Below are 25,889 nucleotides of genomic sequence, written 5' to 3' on the forward strand. Positions count from 1 at the left end.
TCATCCTGGATCATTCATTAAATGATCATTCATTAAATATGTACTACCATGAAAATCCTCTACACGTGTATCCATGACAAAGAGGGCCTCACCTCAGAGGCCACTGAAGGAACTGACAAGGCAGGCTATGTGTGTGCATATGTAGTTATTTTGTTTGGGGTTAAGTGAGTGATGATGAATAAGTGTGTTCCTGCACATACATGTAACAAGATTGACTGTGAGACTTGTCAAAAGAGACAAAAATGTGAAGATACGATTTCTAGACAGCAGAAAGAGAATTTAGGTAGTAAAGATGTGGGAAGTTAATCTAGACTCAGAGGACTACACAGGAGACTGAGGAGGAAACTGAGGACTCAGCCTGGCAGACACAAAGGCAATACAGGAGAACAAATAAAGCCAGCTGCTGGCAAAAGTAGAAGTCGCACAAGAGCTCAGCATTGCACTTTAAAATGATGGATCATGATATGAATCACTATTTTTATCTTATTGATAAAAAAAACTGAATGAAGCATTTTATTTGGAGGGAAAAATCTGAAGGTCATGAAAAGTAATTTGCAGCAGCTTAGTGTAGTAATTCTAAGCTTGAGGCCAGAGAGATAGAACTCAATGAGTTTGGCCTCAGCAGTTTCTGAATGTGTAGGAAAGACAGGAGCTATTAAATACTTCAAATCATGAAGAAATATTAAAAATTTGGGGCATAGCAATATTGGAGCTACTTTGAGTGAAGAATAATTCTTTTTTTTTTTTTTAAGTTATTGCAGGAGGCAGCCTGATTAGACTGGGAAGAATCAAGCACTCAGAAAACTTTAAAAATAGGATTTATTTTACACCAGCAGGCTCAGGGAAGAAATCTCCAAAAGTCTTAGTCCCGAGTAAAGACAAAACGGGGAATTTATACTTTACAAGTCAGTGCTTTGGGGAGATGTATAAAGCAGATGCAGGAGATAAATGACTTAAGGGGAGGGACGGGAGATAAGGAGCTCCTGAGAAACAAAAGGGAGGGACTCTGTTAGACAGTCATGGAAACATGGATAGAGTGTTCCAGAGTTCAACAGTTAAGAGGTTCTTTGGGGGATGCCTCTACAGATCATTTGAGCCCCACAATGTTATGCCTTTACTGATTTTTAAATTCACAATATAATTAAAAGCTTGTAGGAATTCTAAAAATATTTAAGCAGAATACATGAAATAAAAAGGCTGCTATTCTCTGTTCCCAAAAACCTCCTCATCCATTCCCAAGAGAAAAATACTATATCACTAAAAATTTATATTTGTATTATCTTTTGATCCTTTGTCTAATAGCATATGTATCAGATCCTAGCATGGATTATTACTTAGTAGTATATATATTAGATCCTAACATTCCTCCTTGTCATGATATAGTCTTTTTCACTAACATTCAGAAATGAATATTTTTTGACTTTTCACCATGGTGTGATACTTTATGATCTTGGAGGACAGTCTTTAGAGAAATATTGTCCTGGTAGAATTGCAGTAGTAGCAGCAGAAAAGATAATCACTCTACTGCTTATCCTAATTAAATATATCATACTGCAGTTGCCACTGGTAATACAGTATTTACACTTTTTGAAAGTATGATTTAATTAGATTAAAAAAAGAGTAGCTAATCTGAGGTGAGACACAGTGTTCCTAAATTTATTATCTACATACGAATGGTCTTTAATATAGTATGACTTACGACACTTGTAAGGCTGCATTTATTTCCTTGAGTAGCTCGTTAGTCTTATTAAAATCTGCCCGCATGAGATTTTTCTGTCTGAGGTGGTCTGCTGTCAATTCATCCAGTTCTTTTTCAAGTCTCTTGTTTAAATCTTGTTCATGCAACCTGTTTGATTTATTTTTAGTTAAGACATTGTTATTCTAAAGTCAAGCTTTCCAAACTTTCTGTATTCTACCAGATTAGGTATAATATATAGAAAAGTAATGGAAACGACCTAAAATAAGTTACTTACTTTGCTCTTATCTTCCAGCTTGTTCGGGTTGTCTCCTTTAATGCTTTTTTAAATAACATTTTTAAAAAGACTTTAGTTAATTATAAAATTTCCAAAGTTAGTTAATACATATACATCATTCAGAAAATAAAAATTTGTTATAAATCATTACAAAGTAAAAATAGTCTTAATATCTTCCTAGAGGGGTAGTCTAGTTATAAAAATATTTTATTTTGCTGAATATCATTGCAATCATCTTTCATATAGCACTGCATATTCCTTCTCTTGTAATTAGTGACATACCTTATCTGCTGGTTAGAATCACTTCGTATTCTGAGAATTTCTTTCCCCTTAAATTCCAACTCTTTGGTTAGGGCACTTATATTTTCATGAAGATGCTGTACCTCCTTATCCAAGTCAGAGATGTGATGCTCTCTGTGTCTTAATTCTTCCTGTAGATCTGTTATTCTAGACATGTGCTCCTGACTCTGAAAAATACAAGTAATTCTTTAAAGTTTTCTACATATTTACTTTCTGTGTTTGTCAGAAGGAAAGAAAATGACATTATAGAGTGTCAAATGTAACAACTCTGACAGTGCTTTAGAAACAAACTGATAAAATGAAAAAAGGTCAAGGCCTTTTCTATTTTCATATGTCAGAAGTAATCATATGAATATAGCATCAATAATTCAGTCTAGATTATTAGAGGGAGAGCTAAAAGACCATAAATACCCATACCATCCTCCTTGCAATGGTAGGGTCTCATCTGTCTCTATACCCAATTATCCAAGATATCAAATATCTCGGGCTAGAGCGATAGCACAGCGGGTAGGGCATTTGCCTTGCATGCAGCCAACATGGCCGACCCAAGTTCTATTCCTCCGCCTCTCTCGGAGAATCTGGCAAGCTACCGAGAGTATCTCGCCAGCACGGCAAAGCCTGGTAAGCTCCCTGTGACGTATTTGATATGCCAAACACAGTAACAAGTCTCACAATGTTACTGGGTCCGCTCGAGCAAATTGATGAACAACGGGAGGAGAGTGACAGTGTGATCAAATATCCTGGATAATCTGTATCCGAGAGATAATTTGTCCTATCATGACTTGTGATCAATGGCACAGCAAAGTCAGAACACAGGGCACTCAAAAAGCTATATGGTCTGGCAGTCAAAACTAACATCACTGATCTTGAATCAAAAAAAGGGCATGAATCTGAGCTGGAGCAGTAGTACAGCAGGTAGGCAGGCACTTGACTTGCATGTGGCCAGCCCAAATATGACCTCTGCACCTGATATGGTCCCCTGAGCACTATGAGGAGTGATCTCTGAGCACAAAGGCAAGAAGAGTAATTCTTAAGCACCATCAGGTGTGGCCAATTACCCCACCAACAACAAAAATGACAAAAACTTCTCAATATGACTGTATGGAGGCTCATTTAAAACTTGCTAACAATAAAGAGAAAACCTTGGCTGATCTTTAACATAGCTGAAAACCTACAAACTGAGTGTTATTAGTCTAAAAAACAAGTAAATAATAGTCTTCATTATACTATGTGTAAACGCCAGATATACAGATATACAAACTTAAAAACTATAGACTGAAATCTAATCATGAACAGCTTTGTAAAGGTCTATCTCACAGTGATTCAATAAAAAATTTTTTACATATTTCATGGCTTACTTTCTGAAGATGTATCTAAAATTCAAAATTTTCATTGAAAGATCATGATATATAATTTTATGACCAACATACTAACATTGCATTGTCTATTTCCCTTTATTTTTTTACTCTTTTTTTTTTTTAATAATTTATTTATTTATTGAATCACTGTGGGAAAAGTTACAGAGCTTTTGGGTTTAGGTCTCAGTCATGTAGATACCAAACACATTTCCCTTTACCAATACTCATTTTTAACCCCGAACCCCAATAGACCCCCACCTCCCACCCCTCCCAATTCTTGTGAGGCAGATGAGTTCTAGTTAATACTCTATCTACTTTGACTAGATAATTTCGATAGAAGATGCACAATTATTGTTTAGAGTTTACGACCCACCCCCCACAATCAGACATGCTGAAACAGCGTTGTGAAATGATTTGCTTTCTACAACTTGGTTTAAGAATAAAATGATGTCGCGCGGCCGCGATTTTGAATCGCGGTTTTGAATTTCTGCTATTTTACTTATTGACCCTGGAAGAATTTCTATTAAAAGTTAGCTAGTTAAGAGATTGGTTTCTGTGCCCTGGAGTCGTGGCCGTGCCGGAGAGCCGCTCGTGGGGGGCAGCTGGCGACCTCGGTGGGGCGTGGGGGACGGCCCACAAAGCCCCCCTTCCCATGAGGTCCCTGCCGCTCCCGCCAGCCCCGGCTCAAACCTGCTTTCCACAAGGCTCCCGTGCGGCCGCCATCTTTCTTTCCAGAGAGGAGCGGGCGGGCCGGTCAACGCCCTTTCCCCTCCGGGCTGGCTTGGTGGCGCGGTTCAACACAAGTCCATTTGCTTTTCTGCTCCAAGCGGCTGGTTCTCTGTGCTAAGTCCTTGTGCCTCCGGGGCCGTGGCCGTGCCGGAGAGCCGCTTGTGGGGGGCAGCTGGCGACCTCGGTGGGGCGTGGGGGACGGCCCACAAAGCCCCCCTTCCCATGAGGTCCCTGCCGCTCCCGCCAGCCCCGGCTCAAACCTGCTTTCCACAAGGCTCCCGTGCGGCCGCCATCTTTCTTTCCAGAGAGCTACTCTTTATTGTTTTTAATGTATTGAATCACTGTGAGATAGATCCTTACAAAACTGGTTATAGTTAGGTTTTAATCATACAGTGTTCCAACACCCATCCCTCTACCAGTGTACCTTTCTCAGCACCAAGCTTTTTTTTTTTCAATTTTTATCAGTGAAACCCCATGAGGCACAGTTGTAGACTTACAAATTTTTGTGCTTGGGTTTCGATTATACAATGATCAAATACCCATCCCTCCACCAGTGCCATTTTCCATCACCATGGATCCCAGTATCCCTCCCACCCCCATTCCCCCATCTCACCCTGCCTCTGTGGCAGGGCATTCCCTTTTGTTCTCTCTCTCCTTTGGGGTGTTGTGGTCTGCAAAAGAAGCACTGAGTGGCAATCATGTTCAGTCTATAGTCTACTTTCAACATTCATCTCCCATCCTGGGAGGATCCTCCAAACACCCTTTATTTGGTGCTCCCTTCTCTATCTGAGCTACCTTTTCCCCTAGCATGCCCGGCTGGCCTCTAAGCTATGGAGTAATCCTCCTGAGTACCAAGCTTTTTAATGTAGATAGTAAATAATTAATGAACATTCTAGTTATTACAAAAAATTTTTCAGAAAATCAGCATTTAAATTTATTTAGACTTAACAATTCATCACAGGACAAAACATTGTTACTAACCTGTCTTCTGCTGATGTCTATGCTTCTCTCTAATTCCATTTTAGCAGCTGTTAATTCTTGGTGATGACTATGACGTAACAAATCAATTGCAGCTGCATGTTGATGGTTTAGTTCTGAACGTAAGGAAGCTAAAATACAAGGAAGGAGGTTTAGAATATTTTTAGAATACTGACAATATGGGTCAAAAATTCACGAATATTATTCATGAGACAGGTCAATTATTATATAAACTATTCTTTATACCTTTTAAAGCTAAGACTATCAGAGATCATCATGATTTTAGAGACCATCTAGCTATGAATAGATTAGAAAATTTTTACCTGCTCAAATGGACTACAGTATTAGTATAGATATATATTTTTGTGTGTATCTTCAGTTTGCAAGTAAGGGGCTAATGGAGATGAATGCTTTAAACTCTTCTTAATATCAGACCACAGAAACTTTAGAGATGAATGATACTATGACTTGTATTTAGGAGGCAATTTTCCACTGATATAAAACTCTTCTACATAATCATTAAAAGACATTAAACAATGGCTGGTGAATGCTTTAAGAGAAATTTGGAAGTCATTTAAATTTGGCATTGATTCTTTCATATAAACCACATATATAGAATACCAGTAGTATACTAATAGCAATTAATATATGACTTTGTCCTTATAACTATACAAGGCTAGAAAGGAAGGCATCATGCCAAGAAATTAAGTGGGGCATTATAGATAATTATTTGGTCTGATAAAAGCACCATGGTGAAAATACCTACTTTTCCCAAAGAAAGGGAAACTGGAAAAGCAATAAAAAAAAACTTGTCACAGTAATTTCATCTAAAATATACAGACCTGACGGACAGTATAGCAGGTAGCATGCTTGCTTGCATGAGGCCCACCTAGGTTTGTTCCCCAGCATCCCATATAGTCCCCAGAGCACTGCCAGGTGTTGTCCAAAACTCAAAAATTAATTAGTTGATTAAAAATAAAATCATAGGAAAAACTGGGGAGAGAGCAGAGCTCAGTCAAAGCAAGTTTTAGTATGAAAGATGCATTTTACTTGATACTTAGGCTCCTGGTCCTCAACCTGTGATATGTGTGGCAGTATTCCTGAGGAGAATACACACGTGCCTTTTCTAAAATAAGTATTTTATTTGAAAAGATTTTTGAAAGCTAATTTTTCTTTTCTCTGCTGTAGAGGCCATTCCTGGCAGTTCTCATGGTCATACCCAGTGGTATTTTGAGGTCCATGTGATCTGGGTACTGAAACCAGAGCCCTGTACATGTTAAGCATATGCTACTTGAGCTACATTCCCAGTCCGTCATTAGGGGGATTGGGGGAGTGGAGGCACCTGATGGTGCTTAGGGCTTACTCCTGTGATCGGAAATCACTCCTTAAGAGTTGGGGGAACCATATGTGGTGCTGGGTTCAAACCTGGGTCAGATGCATGCAAAGCAAGGGCTATATCCACTGGCTGCTGAGTTATCCCAGAAAGGCCTGGCAACCACGGGGATCAATCTCTGGACCATAAGCGGCATTGGGGCAGATTGAGTCACTTCCCTGCTAAAGGCCTAGCATTCCACCCATATACACCCTGCTCCCACCGCTGCCAGAGGATCCAGGACTGATCTCAGACATGCCAGACAGACATCAGCAGTCAGATGTCCCAACTCCAAAGCCCCGGAAGGAACAGCGTATATGTGGCTGTGCAACACTTCCAAACTTCCCAGAGTTGACAGTCTGAGAGAAACAAGAACACTGACTGGAAAACTGAGTAGAAGCCCACTAAGCTCAGTGAGTGAAAACAATAGCAGAGTCTCACCCTCACACCTAACAGCTTAGTGAATTCTCAGGTGATAATTTTAGCAACACCATTACAAAATATATGCTGTAACAAGCAAGATAAAGCAAAATCAATTAGTTCAACTTGGGGGTTGGGACACTGGTGGAGGTAAGGGCATGCTGGTGTGGGACTGGTGTTGGAATACTGAATACCTGAGGCACTGTACTATAAACAATTTGGTATTTAAATGAAGTTAAAATTTTTTAAATAAAATTGTATTTAAGTAGGAAAAAAAGAGAAGAGACCAATGTGAGGAACACGTAAGAGGAGGCACTGATAGGATGTGAAGAGAAAGAAAAAAATGTAGGATGCCACTCCCACATTCCTGGCTTTGGCAACAGGATAAACCATAGAGAACATTTATTAAAGTAGGTGGTACAGGAATAGAAACACATTCTAAACTACAGGGGAGATGATGCAGTCCTATTTTAAAACACGGAGAGTAAGTTAGACTATCACACTTTCTGAGAAAACAGGAAGGAACATCTATGTAATTTAAAAGGAAAGAGACTGGTCTGGATACACACATTTGGAGTCACTTGACATCAGAAGATAGTTGAAGCCATGCATGTGCCTGTAAATAATCCAGAAAGTCTAAAGTCTGGCGACGGTGGGGGTGGGTGGGTGGGTGGGAGAAGAGACAGAAAACCGGGGATTAAGTCCTGAGACATGGCAGTACTCAATGGATGTATAGGGAAAGAGAACTGGGAAGATGATCAGAAAGCAGAGGTCGGGGCAGGGATGGCTCCTTAGCTAAGGTGCAAGTTTTGCATGCAGGAGACCTGAGTTTAATTCCTGGGATTCCAAAGTTTCCTTCCCCTGAACCACAGCAACACTGCGAGTAATCTCTGAGCAAGGAGCCAGGGACACCTCCTGAACAAACCAGGTGTGATCCTAAACCCAAAGAAGAAAAAGTAAATTAGGGAAATTTGGGAGCCAGAGAAAGGTCCACATGATCCCCCAAACACTGAGCTAGCAGTAGCACCTGAGTACCAACAGGTTGGCCCCCAAACCAAAAAGTTAATTATTTAACAAAAAGAAAAGAGGTTAAAAATAGTAGAGTGAATGCAGCTTATTATCATGGCAACAAAGAGAGAAAATAATTCAAGAAGGTCAAAAGGGTTCAGGTAGGAACAAGTAAGATGGCTGCAGTAAGAGTGCCTTGGATTTGAAATTTCAAATTTTAATGGTGACATCAAAAGTAATTTCAATAAAATAATAGGCAGGAAATGTCGATTGAAGGATTCCAACAAAGATACTTAAAGAGAACCTTAAACTGGAATTTAACTATACTTAAAATAGACAAAAGAACTTTCAGAACCTAACAGTAAAGAAATATAATTAGAAGACAGCCAGAGAAATAACACAAAAGGCTAAGTATATGCTACCTATGCAAAAAGGCCAGCTCAATTCCTTACACCACATGGAAAAGAAGATAAAAAGAAGGCAAATGAACTTATGAACACCTGTTGAACATCATTAGCTACCAGGAAAATACTACGTAGAATTCATATTCATTGTCACTGTTCTCCCGTTGTTCATCGATTTGCTCGAGCGGGCCCAGTAACGTCTCCATTGTGACAATTGTTACTGTGTTTGGCATATCGAATATGCCACAGGTAGCTTGCCAGGCTTTGCCGTGTGGCCGAGATACTCTCGGTAGCTTGCTGGGCTCTCTGAGAGGGGCGGAAGAATTGAACTCAGGTTGGCCGAGAATTCATATTAGAGAGACTAAAATACAATATAGTGAACATCAAATGTTCTACCATACTTGCCTCTTCATCTGGTAACTTCTAATAAAATATGCAAAATACCTATTCATTTTGATGCTTCAAAAACTGAAAACAAAACTCTGATTCAATTTGAATTTTAGAAAAGAGAAATGTATGAAGAAATGACAACATTATAATTCTTCCAAAATACCAAGCATAGCTTTTCCTTCATCTTCTAATTCAAACCGAAGAGTCTGAAGCTCCTGCTCCATTTCTACCCGGAAGCCCTCCATGGATTCTCTGTGTGCATCTTTTAATGACTGAAGCTCTGCAGAATGTTTCTGTTGTAAATGATTTTCAAGTGCCTAGAACAAAAGGAGAAACATACTCAAGTTATTATGCTAACAAACTGAGGAAAATTCAAACAAAATATGAAATAATGATCAAAGCTTAACTGTTATTTAAATGTTTATTTTTCATCCAAATTTCTTGAAAATGAATTTAAAACTGGTTTATATCACAATCCAAAAATAAATTAGTTGGTCACTTTAATAGAGAATTTAATAGAGAATCATCATGAAACCAGTTTGGCTAAATACGTTGTTTGAGTTGTATAAAATTTTTAAGTAACATAGTTTTCACAGATGGCCTCTGGGGTGGCATGCCCAGAAAACAGACCCAAAGAACTGCCAAAACACCCTCCCCTTGGTCAAGGTGCACCCCCACTCCCTGTATCCAGGCCAGAGGGGTTCCCCAGCAAGCATTAGGACTATTATCAGAGGTGGGACTTTAATTCTGCTCGGGCACAAACACGGCCAACTTCCTCACAGGTACAACACAGTGAGGAGCATGGCCTCCGGGGCGGGGGCCAGTGCAGTTATTTTCCCCCTTCCCAGTGCTCTGGACTCGCATCTCAATCTCTATTATCTATTCTGAGGAGAACATCTTGGCTATCCCAATCACATTAGGCCAATATAGTCCAGTAGCCTATTCCAATCTTACCAAAATAACGGTGAACAAAAGAAACCGAACAAACCTAATATAAAAAGAACACACTCTCTGAAATTTCTGTAGAGGCCTCACATAAGTCACAGAGGAACACCAAACAGGAAGGTAGTATTCTAGAAGAGGAAAAAGGTGATCACCATCAACCGAACTTATCCAGAATCCTTTCTCACAGTGAGAGAGGTACACTGATAGTGAACTGGAGGATCCGACCTCCAGACTACCACACCAACATGAAGAAACAGCACAAATCCACACCATGAGGAGTGGATGAATAAGAGTCCAGAAGCATCAACAAGGATGATCCAGAAATATGTCTCTAATAAAGAATTCAGAGATGAAATGCCGAGGATGATCAATGAACTCAAAGAAATGGTGGAACATACATCCAGTAAATTAAGAGAGTATATGAAAGAAACAGTGGAATGGACAGCCAATAAAATACAGGAAGAAATGAGAGCAGAAATAAGAAAGCTACAAACAGAAGTGTCACTAATAAAGGATTTGGTCAATGAAATTTAAAACTCAGTGGGTGCCCTCAAGAGTAGAATGACTACAGCCAAAGACAGAATCAGTGAACTTGAAGATGAGCTACAGAAAGCAATACAGGCAACAACATACAATGGGAAAAGACCTCAAAATAGCTCTAGGGCGAGGCCTAGGAGATGAATTCAAGAGGAACAATGTAAGAATCATAGGAGTACCAGAAGGAGGAAAGGAAACCCCAGTAAAAAAGCAACAGTCAAAGATACCCTTGCTGAGAAGTTCCCAAAGCTGGAGAATGCAGTCATCCAGATCCAAGGAGCCTGAAGGGTACCAGCTTAAAGACACCCTAATATAAAGACTCCAAAACATATTATTATCAGAATATCGGATACCATGAATAGAGACACAATAATCAAGCAGCAAGGTCAAAGAAGGAAATCACGCAAGCACCCCTTGGATTTACAGCAGATTTATCAGAGGAAACCTTCCAAGCCCGAAGACAATGGTGGGATATAGTGAAAAAAACTCAATGAAATGAACACCTCACCAAGAATATCTGGCTAACCTCTCATTCAAACTCGAAGGAACGATACACTATTTCATGGATAAACAGCAGCTCAGACCCAAACTTTTCACAGACCCAAAACCAAACTTAAAAGAAGGAGTGAAGGGGCTACTGTAAGACAAGAAAAACCCCTACAAGTACAACAAACCTCTAAAAAAGATGGCACAAAACCCCATGACAATAATCTCTCTCAATGGTTTAAATGCACTAATTAAGAGACACAGAGAGGCAAAATGAATTAAAAAACCAAACCCAACATTCTGCTGCCTACAAGAAACACATTTGAAGTCAGAGCAAACAAAGACACAAAGCCAAAGGATGGAAAACAACCCTTCAAGCAAACAACTTCCTCAAAAAAGTTGGGATGGCAATACTAGTACCTTACAACATAGATTTCAGGCTGAAATAGATTAGAAGGGACAACAAATGCCATTTTTCATCAAGAGAATATGTACAGCAGGAAGAAATCACACTTCTAAACATATACGCACCCAATGAGGGTCCAGCTAAATACTTAAAATAACTGCTAATAGATTTCAAGGAAGACATTTGATAAGGCAGTGTTGAAGTCTCCAACTACTAAATCCAATAGTAGTTGGAGACTTCAACACTGCCTTATCACCTCTGGATAGATTAGCAAGATTAAGACTCAGCAAGGAAGTACTGGCTTTGAAGAAAAAAACAGAAGAAAGAGGGGTAGTAGCTGTATACATGGCCTTCCATCCCCCAAAAACCGAATACACATTCTTTTCCAGTGCACACAGAACATTTTCCAAAATAGATCACGTGCTGGGTCACAAAACATACCTCAACAGAATCAGGAAGATAGAAATTCTATCAACTATCTTTTCAAACCATGATGCACTGCACATAGAAGTTAATTACACACAGACGGAGAATCAAATCAAACACCTGGAAATTAAACAACTCAATGTTGAACAACAAGTGGGTCAGGGAGGAAATTAAGGAAGAGATCAAAAGATATCTGGAAACAAATGAGAATGAAGACACAAACTACCAGAACCTGTGGAATATGTAAAGGGGAAAATTTATAGCTCTGCAAGCATTTTTCAGGAAGGAAGAAAGGGCACACATAAATAACTTGACTTCACAGTTCAAGATCTTAGAAAAGGACCAACAAAAGGAGCCCAAACTAGGAAAAAGGAAAGAAATAATAAAACTTGGAGCAGAAATTAATGACATGGAAAACCAAAAAACAATCCAAAAGATCAATGAAACCAAGAGCTTTTTTTTTGAGAAAATAAACAAGATTGATAAATCACTAGCAAGACTCACAAAGAAAGAGAGAGAAAGAACCTAATAAGCAGAATCAGAAATGAAAAGGGGGACATCACAACAGAAACCAAAGAAATTCAAAAGATCATCAGAGATTACTTTGAAAGTCTGTATGCCATGGAACAAGAGAATCTAGAAGTAATGGATAAATTCCTGGATTCCTATAACCTCCCTAGGCTGAACCAAGAAGATTTGAAATACCTGAATTACTATCAAGGAAAGTGAAAGTGTAATCAAAAGTCTTCCCCAAAACTAAAGCCCAGGTCCAGATGGATTCACTAGTGAATTCTTCCAAACATTTAAAGAGATCTTACTGCCAGTTCTTTTCAAGCTTTTCCAGGAAATTGTAAAAACAGAAACACTCCTAAACAGTTTCTATGAGACACATATCAGCCTAATACCAAAAGCAAACAGAGACACCACAAAAAAATAAAACTACAGGCCGATATCCCCAATGAACATGAATTTGAAGATCCTCAACAAAATATTAGCAAACAGAACAACTCATTAAAAAGATCATACACCACAACCACGTGGGATTCATCCCGGGGATGCAAGGAGGTTTAACATTCGGAAGTCAATCAACATAATTCATATCAATAAAAGAAAAGATAAAAACCATATGATCATATCAATAGATGCAGAGAAAAATTTGACAAGATCCAGCACCCGTTTATGATGAAAACTCTGACCAATATGGGTACTGAAGGAACTTTCCTCAATACAGTCAAAGTCATCTACCACAAGCCTATGTCAAGCATTATCCTCAATGGGGAAAACACTAAGAGCCTTCCCTCTAAGATCAGGGACGAGACAAGGATGCCCACTCTCACCTCTTCTATTCAATATAGTAATGGAAGTACTTTCAATAGTGGTTAGGCAAGAAAAAGAAATTAAGGGAATCCAGATGAGAAAGGAAAAAATCAAGCTCTCACTATTTGCAGATGATATGATATTATATTTAGAGAACCTTAAAGCCTTTACCTTTACCAAGAAGCTCCTACAATAGACTTGTATAGTAAAGTTGCCGGCTATAAAACGAATACCCAAAAGTCCATGGCTTTCCTACACGCAAATAATGAGAAAGAAGAAACTGATATGAAAAAAGCAGTCCCTTTCACAATTATGCCTCAGAAAATCAAATACCTTGGAATCAGCTTAACTAAGAAGGCAAAAGGCCTGTACAAAGAAAACTACAAAACTCCACTTCAAGAAACAAAAGAGGACACGAGGAAATGGAAACACATCCCCTGCTCATGGATTGGGATAATTAACATTGTCAAAATGGCAATATTCCCCAAAGCATGATACAGATTCAATGCTATCCCTATAAAGATACCCATGACATTCTTCAAAAAAATTGATCAAACACTCCTGACATTCATATGGAACAACAAACCCCCCATGGATAGTCAAAGTAATTCCTGGGGGAAAAAAGATGGGAGGCATCACCTTCCCCAACCTCAAACACAACTACAAAGTGGTAATAATTAAAACAGCATGGTATTGGAACAAAGACAGAGCCACAGACCAATAGAACAGGGTTGAATTAACTTACACACACCCTCAAATATATGATCATCTATATTGATAAGGTAGCAAGAAATGTGAAGTGGAGCAAGAAAAGCCTCATCACCAAATATTGCTGGCAAAAATGGACAGCTATATGCAAAAACTGGGCTCAGATCTCTACCTAACACCATGCACAATAGTCAGATCAAAATGGATTAAAGACTTCAACATCAGACCGGAATCCATAAGGTACATTGAAGAAAAGGCTGGCAAAATCCTCCACGAAACTGAAGCTAAAGGTATCTTCAAAGATGAAATGCCACTGACCAAGCAAGTGGAAACAGAGATAAACAAATGGAACTATCTTAAACTAATAAGCTTCTTCTGTACATCAAAAGAACAGTGACCAGAATAAAAAGACAGTCTACAGAATGGGAAAGGATATTCACCCAATATCCATTTCATAAGAGGTTAATATTAAGGATACATTAAGTACTGGTTGAACTCTACAATAAGAAAACATCCAATCCCATTAGAAAATGGGGCAATGAAATGAACAGAAACTTTCTCAAAGAAGAAATCTGAATGGCCAAAAGGCACATGGAAAAATGCTCTTCATCACTAATCATCAGGGAGATGTAGATCAAAACAACAATGAGATATCATCTCACACCACAGATACTGGCACACATCCAAAAGAATAAAAGCAACCAGTATTGGTGTAGATGTGGGGAGAAGGGGACTCTCCTACACTGATGGTGGGAATGCCAACTGGTTTAGCCCTTTTGGAAAACAATATGGATTTTTCTCAAAAAATTAGAAATTGAGCTCCCATTTGACCCAGCCCATATGCCACTTATAGAAATATGTCCCGTAGTTGTAAAAAACTACAGTAGAAATGATATCTGCACTTGTATGTTTATTACAGCACTATTTACAATAGCCAGAATCTGGAAAAAGCCTGAGTGCCTGAGAAAAGATGACTGGCTAAAGAAACTTTGGTACATCTACACAATGGAATACTATGCAGCTGTTAGAAAAGATGAAGTCATAAAATTTGCATATAAGTGGACTGACATGGAGAGTATCATGCTAAGTGAAATGAGTCAGAGAGAGAAGGACAGACATAGAATGATTACACTCATTGGTGGAATATAAAGTAACATAATGGGAGACTAATACCTAGGGTTAGTAGAGATAAGGGCCAGGAGGATACCTCCATTGCTTGGAAGACAGCCTCACATGCTGGAGGAAAAGGCAGCTGAGATAGAGAAGGGACCACCAAGTAAATGATGCTTGGAGGGTTCGCTCAGGATGGGAGATGTGTCCTGAAAGTAGACTATGGACCGAACATGATGACCACTTAGTACCTGTATTGCAAACCATAACATCCGAAAGGAGAGAGAGTAAAAGGGAATGTGCCTGCCACAGAGGGGATTGCGGGGGTGGGGGGGTGGAGGAATACTGGGATCACTGGTGGTGGAAAATGGGCACTGGCAGAGGGATGGGTACTCAATCACTGTATGACTGAAACATAATCACTAAAGTTTGTAACTGTACCTTATGGTGATTCATTCAAAATAAGAAAAAGAACACAAAAAAGCATATTTTCACATAACTCATTTAAAAAATTGCACTGCAACAGGGTATAAACAACCTAAAATTAATGAATAGTTTATTTCTCTGTAAAAATTTAAGAAAGATAAGAAGAGGCCATTAAAATGACAAAAATTTAAAAAACCATGAATAGAAAAAAAGAAACAAGATATTATATAGCTCCAATTATATCAAATATTTTGTGGTGACTTTTTTTTTTCATTTCGATTTCTGGGCCGCATTGGTCTATTACTTCTGACTCTTCACTCAAGGATCACTCTTAATAGGGCTGGCAGTTGGGGGGTAACCATATAGGGTGTCAGGGATGGGAACTAGGTCAGACACATGTAAGACAAAGTAGTTCTACCCCTTATACTATCTCTCCAGCCTCTGTGGCTACTTTCAGTTATCAGTCTTTGATCTACCATTTGTGAAATAAGCAAAAGCTCCAAGAGATCTCAGTTGGAAAAGTAAACTAAAGTCTTTTATGTAATAAGTGTTAAATGCCTAACAGGAGAGAACAAACTAAATATGGGTAAAACTAAGAAAAGATACGAGAATACAGGAGAGAAACAGTAGGGAAAGTATTTCAAGTTAAGAGAATAAACTATGCCAAAAAGGCATAAAATCTATAAATACTAAGTAAATTATTTTGAGAAAGACACTTTACTATAACTCTGGTAGATTTCTTTCATTATCATTCTAGCTCATAATTTACAACAACTAGTATTTAGTTACTTTTTTGGTAACCACCCACTCTACCCCATACCTGCCAGGAGTTTATTCCTGAGCTTGGAGAAAGGGGTGAACTCTGAGCAACACTGGGCATGGTCCCCCCCCCCCCAAAATAAAACAAACACAAAAGATCACGATAAGAATATAAAAGAATATTTGCTTGTCTTTATTTTGGTGTTATGCCCAGAGATGCTCAGGGCTTATTCCTGGCTCTGAGCTTAGGGATCACTCCTGGTGAGCTTGGAAGACTATTTGTGGTGTTGGAGTTCAAACCCAGGTCAGCAAGTGCAGGGCATGTACCCTACCCACTGTACTATTGCTCTGGTCCCTACCAGATTAACTTTTATGTATGTAGAGAACTTCGAGTCAAGATAATCAGGAGAAATCATATATAACCCTTTCCCAAAAGCCATTCTCTGCTTGATTATCTACGAAGAACCTTGTGTTCTCTCTTAAACATGTATCTCTCTCTCTCTTTCTCTCCCCTCACATATCTCTAAGTAAATGTCTTCAAATAAAACTATTTTGCTCCACTGAAAAAAAGTTAAGGGCAAATTTTTATTAAGTTGCTGAATTATATTCAAACATATAAACTTACTCTTTGTTCCTTTTCCTTCTCTTCTTCCATTGTCTGAAATGCAAGAACATGTGCTTCTTTTAAAGATTTATGTCTCTGCTGATGCTGTTCCTCTAATTCTTCAAGTTCTTGTGTAAGTCGTTGTCGTTCTTGTGTAAACTGAGCTTGCAACTGCTGAAGAGAAGTCTGAGACTGGGAAAGCTGTAGGTCCAGATTCTGCTTCAGCAGGGAAATCTGTCACAGAATGGTACACAATCAAGAATAAAGATAAGGTGAAGGAGAAAACACTTCAAAAACACTAAATGTAGTAAAAGAATTGCCTAAAAAGGAGTGTCAATGTAAAATGTTTTATTAGAGATCATAAATATCTAATTCTTAGATATTAAAATTTTTAAATGATTTTAATAATTATAGTAAAAAAATGGTTTTGGTAATTAAGCTGGTAGATGAAGAATACTGAAGCCCACATTTAGAAACACAATGAATGTCTAAACTGCAATAAAAACCTAAACTATGAAGTGAAAGCAGAAGACAACTAATGTATTTATTGAGTCACAGTCACTTTTAAAGGAGGCTGTACAAAAAGCTAAACTGCTTATTTGCAAGGCAGTAATATTTTAAGTGAATGTAAATTTTATGTGAATTAATGTAAATTTTAAGTGAATTTTTACAAAAAAACAGGAGCAGTTACTTTTGAATGAAAGGCAGGTCCAGGCTGCCTCACATGTCTCACAATGAGAGATACTTGGGGAAAAAAAGAGAAAGGGTGGAGGATCACCAGTAATACAAAATAAGAAAGAGAAATGAGAACAGAAAAGGTCAGACAAGCACTATATCTGGAAAACACCAGGACAGAGTGATGCACAGCACTGACTGTAAGGGGAGGACTAGTAGGGTGGGAGTTTTGAGTTATAAAGAAGGATTAGTTGTAACAGTTTGTACATACTTTTATGGAGATAGTCAAGCTCTGCTGAGCAATGATACAACAGAACACGGACGTTATGTCTATTTTAATGGATTTATAAAGGTGTGGCCCTACTTATTAAAAGCTACATGAAAATCTAGCAAATTTTGACACAAAAAAACTTCAGAGGTTATTTTATGTCGCGGTTATTTTATGTCTCGGCTAAAGTAGAACTGCAAAAACCTCACTCCAGGCAACTGCAACTTCCCAATTTCACCTCTGAATTTCATTGTCTAAGCACCACCCACAACTTACAGAATGAAACCGTGAAGTGTGAAATTGCAGGAGAATATCATAGCAATGGCTAAGGTCATACTTCTCAAGCATAAGATCCAAGAAAAATCATACCATGACACTACTTACCACTTTATGTGGAGAAAATCAGGGTGAAATAAATTAATATTCAGAAAAACACAGAAAGAAAAAGAATCCTAAAAAATCAAAGGCAACATGAATGTGTTCATGAATACTGATATCAACAGATAAGCCATTGTCTTTTCAGCTGGCTGGTTTTTGAAGCAGAGCAGACACCACCCACTGTCTTCTCATACTGGATGCTAGACCCAGTCTCAGAATGAGAATACATGGTGATTGCTGTTGGGTAACATTGCTTTGTCCTTCAAGAAGCTTAGGTTTATCTGGTTACACCCATCACGGTGCTCCTGAAGCACTTCCACTTCCATTGTGTTTATCTGTAAACAATCTTCCCTATGCTCTCCTTCCCACCCAGTTAATCAGCTTTCCCCTTAATCAGACTTCGTTAATTTATAAGATCAGTTTCCCAGAAATCTATGATTTTATATATATGAGTGAAATATTGCCTTTCTCCTCTCCCTATGCCTTATGAATAGTTTACCTTAAAGTAATATCCTTTTTGTATAGATAAAGGAAGACCGTTAACATTATGCTTTGTAACTTAGGATTTGATTGGCCTTGAATATTGTTCACTCCCGGGCATCTTTCTCGACTTAAGCCTCAGTTGCCCTTAGTTCCTAACACCCCAAAATCAGGGTCCCGACGAGGGACTGAATGGACCCAGGGCAAGCAGTGAGCTACCCTGGCAGCGAAATGGGCCAGGCCAAAGTGCCACGATTCTTAACTATAAGTTAAGAGTTTGATCATGGACAAATGCTGTCATGATCCAAAGGTAACGACAAGACTAGGATCCTGCTAGGGGTGGGAAAGACTATCTGGCCTGAGCACCGTAGTCTGAGATCGAGATGGCCCTAGGAGAGCAATTCTATAAGTTTGAGATATTTCTTACTGTAGCCATACAAAATGATTTATATTATATTCTTGTATGCTTGTCGGACAAGGAGAGGAGAGGCACGCCCATGGGATTCTGCTCTAGGGTGGGTCCTCCTGCTGAGGAAGGATCTGTCCTAGGAGCGGTCTTCCCTGAGGCTAAGATTTCTACCCCTGTTCATCTCCACCCCTATTGATTGTGACCGCACCTATGTGTATTTGTTCCCCCAATTCCTCATGGAGAGAGGATTTAACTGTACTGTAGGAGTGAGATGGGGGCAGAAGGAAGAAGAGAGTTCAGAGAGGATCAGAACCCAGACTCTAGAGAAGGAGGATGAAGGGGAATGGAGAAGGAGAATGAAGTAGCTGGGGGAGGAAGAATGGGGGCAGAGACAGAAGGAGAGATGAGGAGAGGATCAGAATAAACTACGACTAATACCTACCAGCCTGGCCCTTGTTCCTTCCTCCGCCTAACCATCGCCATCGACCTCTCCGGGGTGGTAGAAGGGTGAGACTACCGAACGCGGGTGGCGGGAGAGATAGAGCCGCCGCTGAGTTGGGTGCCGAGCCCCCTCTTGTGTGAGTTTACACAGATTGCCTCTGGTTTTAACTTGCTAGAGGGGCTGGAATGACAGCACAGCAGGTAGGGCATTGCAGCCAACCAGGTTCAATCCCTGGTATCCCATATGGTTCATAGAGTACCGCCATTTTGTAATAATTATTGAGTATCTCTGGGTGAGAACCACCCTCTTCCTGCCCACCACCCCCCGCCGCAAAAAAAAAAAAATAACCTTGCCAGGAAATAAAGGACACATGGGGAAAAAGACTGTGTGCCATGTGTAATGTAAATAGTTGATACTTGGTCAAGAGGGTACTCGAATCTACCCAACATTCATTCTACTCATCAAACTGCCTATGGCTATCCAAAGAGGAAAAGCATGTTCTGTCCAAATGCACAAATCTCCCCTAGGGGCTGCAGTGGCCTGTGTCCACCTTGAGTGAAATGTGCATTTGGGTATTAAGAAGCCAATAAGTTCACAGCAGTATGTGTTATTTTCCTTAATACCTACTTCCATTTGACTCATACTCGAACTTTTTTTTTTTTTGCTTTTTGGGTCACACCAGGCGATGCTCAGGGGTTACTCCTGGCTCATGCACTCAGGAATTACTCCTGGCGGTGCTTGGGGGACCATATGGGATGATGGGAATCGAACCTGGGTTGGCCATGTTGGCTGCATGCAAGGCCATGTTGGCTGCACGCCCTACCTGCTGTGCTATCGCTCCAGCCCCCATACTCGAACTTTTTAAGGATTAAACTCAGGAGAAAAAGTTGCAACTGAAAAGAATTAAATAGCACAGAAATATAGAAGTTCTACATAAAAAAAAAATTGAAGCCACTGCAGAATACCCTAATATTTTTATCATAATATATTTTACCGTGAAGAAATTCCAAATTAGCATGTTGCTTTTTGGAATACTTAATCTTTATATGTATGCAAAAATATAAAATATATTTGGAAAGATATGAACATTGTAATATTGTACATTGAGTTTATATGTTTTGTATTCTTAACTATGAAAACATACCAAAATAAAATTAAAGTTACCTAAGATCATCGGATTCATGCTCAAGGCTATATGCATACAGAAAGTATCTTTTCCCAATATATAATGCAGTAAAAATTATTTCATTTTTATATAAATAATTTATTTACTATTTTTGGCATATTGAATATGCCACAGATAGCTTACCAGGCTCTGCCATGTGAGCGGGATACTCTCGGTAGCTTGCCAGGCTCCCCGAGAAGAATAGAGACTTTTAGGGTGGCCTCTAACCGCCCTTGCAGGTGTTCCCATGATTCAAACCATATTTGACCCCATCAAATATGGTGCAGTAATCTTGGAAAATAGGTATTAAGTGTCTTATGTCATAAGTAGCCTGGAGTGTGGTGGTGGCTGGGTAGTGGAGGTAGTGTAGGTCTGCCAATGAGATATTTATCTGGTACCAGTAGGATGGGGCTTCTGGGTGTGATCCCTGGGTTGCCGGAGATTGGTGGAAGCAAGCAGGACAGGGTAGGGTGGGGCTTCTGGGTTTAATTCCTGGGTCGCTGGAGATTGGTGGGAGCAGGCAGAGGATCTCTGTTCCCGGGTCTCATTGAGCCTGAAGTCCAAAGTCACAGAGTTCTGCGGCGCTTGAATACGCCAAAAACAGTAAATACAATGGGTCTCATTCCCCTGACCCTGAAAGAGCCACCAGTATGGCAGCGTTAAGAAGGATGAGGAAGGATAGGCTGATAAAATGCCAAGGCTGAACTAGGCTGCCAAAACAAAGAAAGATTACATGACTGTCTGTACTTTCAACGCACGTGCACTGGCATCAATGCATCCTTTGAGGACTTGATAGCGCAAGTGTGAAAGATAAAGTACTGCATCATTGGTCTGACCAGGACGAGAAGGCATCAAACACATCACACCACTTCGACACTGGAGAAGAACTATTCCACAGAACAAGTGAAAAAAGAGGCGTCGGTAGTGTCGGTGTCCTTGTTGTCAACACAAACTTTGCCATGAGTACAGATTCAATCGAATGCCAAATAACTGGAATTGGACGATTACACTTGAATAGAGGTGGCTCACTGCTGGCAGTTTCTATCTTCGTTGTCTACACACCAACATCCAATTATTATGAAGAAGAAATTGAGAAGTTCTACATGGAGCTGGAGAAGTTCTATAAAGAAGACCACACCTTCTACAAGATCATTGTCGGTGATTTTAATGCCAAGACATGACAGAGAAGATCAGCCGAAGAACTCCACATAGGGACCCATGGCCTAGAATGGAATGAACACGGTCAGAGACTGCGTTCATCATGTCGACCAAGACCATCTATGGCAACTCACAGTTCCAGAAGGCTGAATCTAAACGTTGGACATGGGAGTATCCCAGTGGACGATTCCACAACGAAATAGACCACATCATATTCAATGGACAGTTTTGCCTGACTGATGTTGGTGTTGTCCCAAAATTCCAAAAGGGATCGGACCACCATCGCCTTCGTGCAAAATTCTACTTCAGAGAGCAGGGAGAAAGGGCTGCAAAGTTTAAGAAGAGAACTCCCAGGACATTCACTAACTGGGAGCTCTTTGGCACTATTGCGGCAACATGGGGAGATGCCCTCATTGACAATTTTGATGAAGAATACAATCGGCTGGTTCATCACCTCCATGATTGTGGGAAGAACGCCAAGAGAGAGATAGCTACAAAAAGAGTTGTCTTCAAAAACTCGTGAACTCATTCTCCAGTGTGGCTTGGCGCAAGCCTCAGGCAATCACAAGCAAACGTCCGAGCTTGCAAAGCATTGCAGAGAAGCAATAAAGGAAGACCTCAAAGAGAGAGGAGCAGCAGCACTGGCAGATGCAGCAGAAGCCGGAAAAAGCATTCACAATGCCTGCCCATCCTTTGCCAACTACAAGACCAAGATGACTGCCCTCCAACGTCCTGATGGATCTATCACATCTTCAGAAGTGCAATGGAGAAGATTCTCCATGATTTCTACTCAGATCTCTTCAATAGCCACGTCTACCTGCCCACATACCAAATTCCACAGGATGGATATGTCGTTACCAGTGTTCTCCCTTCTGAAATCTGACACGCCATTTTGTCAGTAAAGAAGTGAACAGCACCCGGCCCAGACAAGGTCAGACCCAAACACCTGAAGAATCTGCCATCAGTACTCATCAATACACTGACTGGCTCGGCAATTCACACGCTACCTGTCTGAATGCAAGGTTCTGTCCCAATGGAAAACCAGGAGGATTGTACTGTAGAAGAAGGGAAACACACGACATTGGCAACTATCACCTGATCTGCTGTTGTCTGTTGTCTACAAGCTGTTCACTTGAGTCATCCTGAATAGGATTGGCAGAACACTAGATGAAGGACAACCATGGAAGCAAGGTTCCGAAAAGGATTCAGCACAATCGACCATATCCATGTGGTATCCAAGCTCATTGAAGTTTCTCAGGAGTTCAAGATGCCGCTCTAATGTTCACTGATTTAAAGAAGGCCTCTGATTCTGTTAAGACTGAAGTAGTCATCGAAGTCCTAGCCAAACGGCATTCAACCTCAATACATTAGGATCCTCTGTGAGCTGTATTATGGATTCACTACCAGAATCTCACCATTCTACAAGGAAGTGATCAACAATGTCAAGAGAGGGGTTCATCAGGGTGATACCATTTCACTGAAGCTCTTCAGTGCCACCTTGAGAACATCATGGGACAACGGGAATGGGAAGGAATGGGAGTGAAGATAGACCAAATCTCCAAATCTCAGTTTTGATCGGCAACTACACCATCTCCACTTCACTGATGACATCATTCTAATAATGCCAAATGTTAGCCAAGCGGCAAAAATGCTGGCGACTTCGACCGTGAGTGTGGAAAGGTCAGAATACAGCTGAATCTCAAAAAGACAATGTTTATGAGAAACGGTCTCGTTCCTGACGTTCCTTTCGTTCTCAATGGAATGAACATCTCTGAATGCAACAGTTATGTATACCTAGGTTGAAAACTCAACATGATGAATGACCTGGCACCTGAGTTGCACAGGAGGAAGAGAGTGGCTTGGAATGCTTTCGAGAGCATTGAAGAAATAGCTAAGAGGATGAAGAACCTCTGGCTCCGGGCACATCTCTTCTATTTCACTGTTCTTCCTGCATTAACATACGTCTCAGAAACCTGGGACCTACGAAAACAGGATAAGAATGCTATTCAGGTCTTCCAAAGAGGAACTGAAAGAGCTGGGCTTGGAGTATCATGCTTCAATCAAGTGGGAGAAAGAATCCGGAGTTCTGACCTAGACAATCGAGAATCAGGGACGCCATTTCCTTTGCCAAGGAGTTGAAAATCAGATGGGCTGGAAACGTAATGAGATTTGGAGACAACCCCTGGACTAGAGCCATTACCGACTGGATTCCACAGGACATCAAAAGATCACGTGGCTGCCCACCTACAAGTTGGTCAGACTTCTTTGTCAAGACCCTGAACAATCGGTTTGAGGCTCTTCGTGTTCCTGGAGTGAGCAGATGCCAGTGGGCTACATTATCACGCGACAGGGATGAATGGAGATGTTACTGGCGCCTGGTTGAGCAAATTGATGAGCAATAGGATGTCAGGTGTTTAAGTAATTAAATAATTTGATACCAGTCTTTATTCAACATGAAGACCACATGGCACTTTAAAAGACAAAAGTAATAATTAAAGCAATGTAAAATCAACTAATAGTTTTAGCTATAATTTAAGCACTTGAGTTTATTGGACTTTAATGAAATACATGCTAATATAAAGCTTCATTAACTCAAAACTTAAGTAGTTTGGACTACTTGTTTGGACTTTCATTTATTTATTTGCTTTTTGGGTCACACCCAGCGATTTTCAGGGGTTACTCCCAGCTCTGTGCTCAGGAATTATTCCTGACGATGTTTGGGGGACCATATGGGATGCCGAGGATTCAACCCAGGTCGGTCACATGCAAGGAGAACGCCCTACCCACTGTACTAATACTCTAGCCCTGGTTGAAATTTTATTACAGAATTATAAAGTGATTTGTTGCTTAAATGAAAAACAGAGATTATGCCAAATATATCAAATAGTATATACTATTGTTTCAAGTATTTGTCATAATTCTTAAGTTTGCTAATTTAAAAAAAAGAGGATCCAAACTTTGGAAAACATTAATTCTTTTTGGGCTCATACCCAGAAATGTATCACATCTAACTGGTACTCCGGTGTTGCTCTTGGCAGTGCTCAGGGGACAATATTTGGAGCTGGGTATTGAATCTGGTCCTTCTGTATGCAAAGCAAACATTTCAGTCCACTGGGCTTCTCTCCCACCCTCATCACAATTTTGACATGAATTAGGTAATATTTTCTACTAATCAATAAGTACCAGAAAATTTGCAAACTATTTAATTTCTGGTTTGGGGGCCATACCAACCTCTGTACTTAGGGGCCACTGAGTAAAGTGCTTTGTATAGAGGATTGAACTGGGGTCCACTGCATGCAGGGAAAGCACTATAATCCTTATATTATCCCTCTGACCCTATTTTATTTTATTTTATTTTTGGTTTGGGGCCTTTGCCTGGTGGTGGTTAGGGCTCACTCCTGGCTCTGGGCTCAAAAGTCACTCCTGGTAATGCTTGCGGAACCATACGGGGTGATGAAAATCACACCTAAATCTGCCATGTGCAAAGCAAGCATCCAACCTACTTGTACTAGCTCTCTAGTTCCTCTAGCCCTCATTTAAATGGAAAGGTCTGGGAGATGGCTCAATGGACTAGAGCACATGACTGTAATGCACAGGGTCCCAGATTCAATCACCAGTACTGCATGACCTCCTGCATACCATACGGTATAGCACGGGAAACCCCTAGCACTGCAAGAGAGGCCCCCTCTCAAAAGAAGAGAAATTATTTTTAAAAATAAACTGTGGGAGTAACTGCCACTAAAAGAGTCAAAACAACAACAACAAAACTCTACCACCAAAATTAGTCTTTTTGAAAAAAAAAGTATCAAACACGGTACTCTGTAAAAATTTCATTAAAAGACCAAAATTAATCCACTCCCTACAGATCAGCTTTACAAGAATTCTATAACTCCAATGGTGTTTGTAGAAGAATTCCCTCAAAATAGGAACAGAAACATGAATTTGTGTTACTGAACATGACTAACATGTGAATGCGTGGCATATCATTAACCATGAGCACCGACAAACCACCTTTGGTTGTTTATGCATTGTTGGTGTTCCCTCCTATGCCCCATTTCCAATATCACAATCTTAGTACTGAAATGAATATATAAAGCACACAAATATTTGTTCTCATAGCAATGTTATTTCTTGAGAGAGTAAATGTAATCTATGGTTCTCAAACCTAGCTGTTTCATTAGATAGGTCTGCAGTGATTTCTATGGACTTTCCTTTGCTGGTAAATTTCTTTTCGGATCTTGATGCTAATCTTGATGCT

The 25,889-nt window shown here is 39.9% G+C and overlaps 1 protein-coding gene across 10 annotated transcripts in view; it reads right to left on the bottom strand.

The window, feature by feature from the left end:
• The window catches only part of FAM184A (family with sequence similarity 184 member A), a 140,990-nt gene that overhangs the window by 14,622 nt on the left and 100,479 nt on the right, over positions 1-25,889 (bottom strand). For 6 of the 10 annotated variants that reach the window (XM_056125135.1, XM_056125134.1, XM_056125140.1 and 3 more), the window contains 5 exons: positions 16,678-16,890; positions 9,096-9,249; positions 5,342-5,469; positions 2,256-2,440; positions 1,700-1,846 (listed from right to left, as the gene is read on the bottom strand). In XM_056125135.1, coding sequence (XP_055981110.1) covers positions 1,700-1,846; positions 2,256-2,440; positions 5,342-5,469; positions 9,096-9,249; positions 16,678-16,890 — 827 coding nt within the window. Of the gene's footprint in view, positions 1-1,699; positions 1,847-1,973; positions 2,017-2,255; positions 2,441-5,341; positions 5,470-9,095; positions 9,250-16,677; positions 16,891-25,889 lie in introns of those variants that run through there. The other 4 variants (XM_056125138.1, XM_056125137.1, XM_056125136.1 and 1 more) reach the window with 2 other exon arrangements.

The sequence above is a fragment of the Sorex fumeus genome, unplaced genomic scaffold (genome assembly GCF_029834395.1).
Source record: "Sorex fumeus unplaced genomic scaffold, SorFum_2.1 ptg000054l, whole genome shotgun sequence".
In the NCBI taxonomy this organism is placed as follows: domain Eukaryota; kingdom Metazoa; phylum Chordata; class Mammalia; order Eulipotyphla; family Soricidae; genus Sorex; species Sorex fumeus.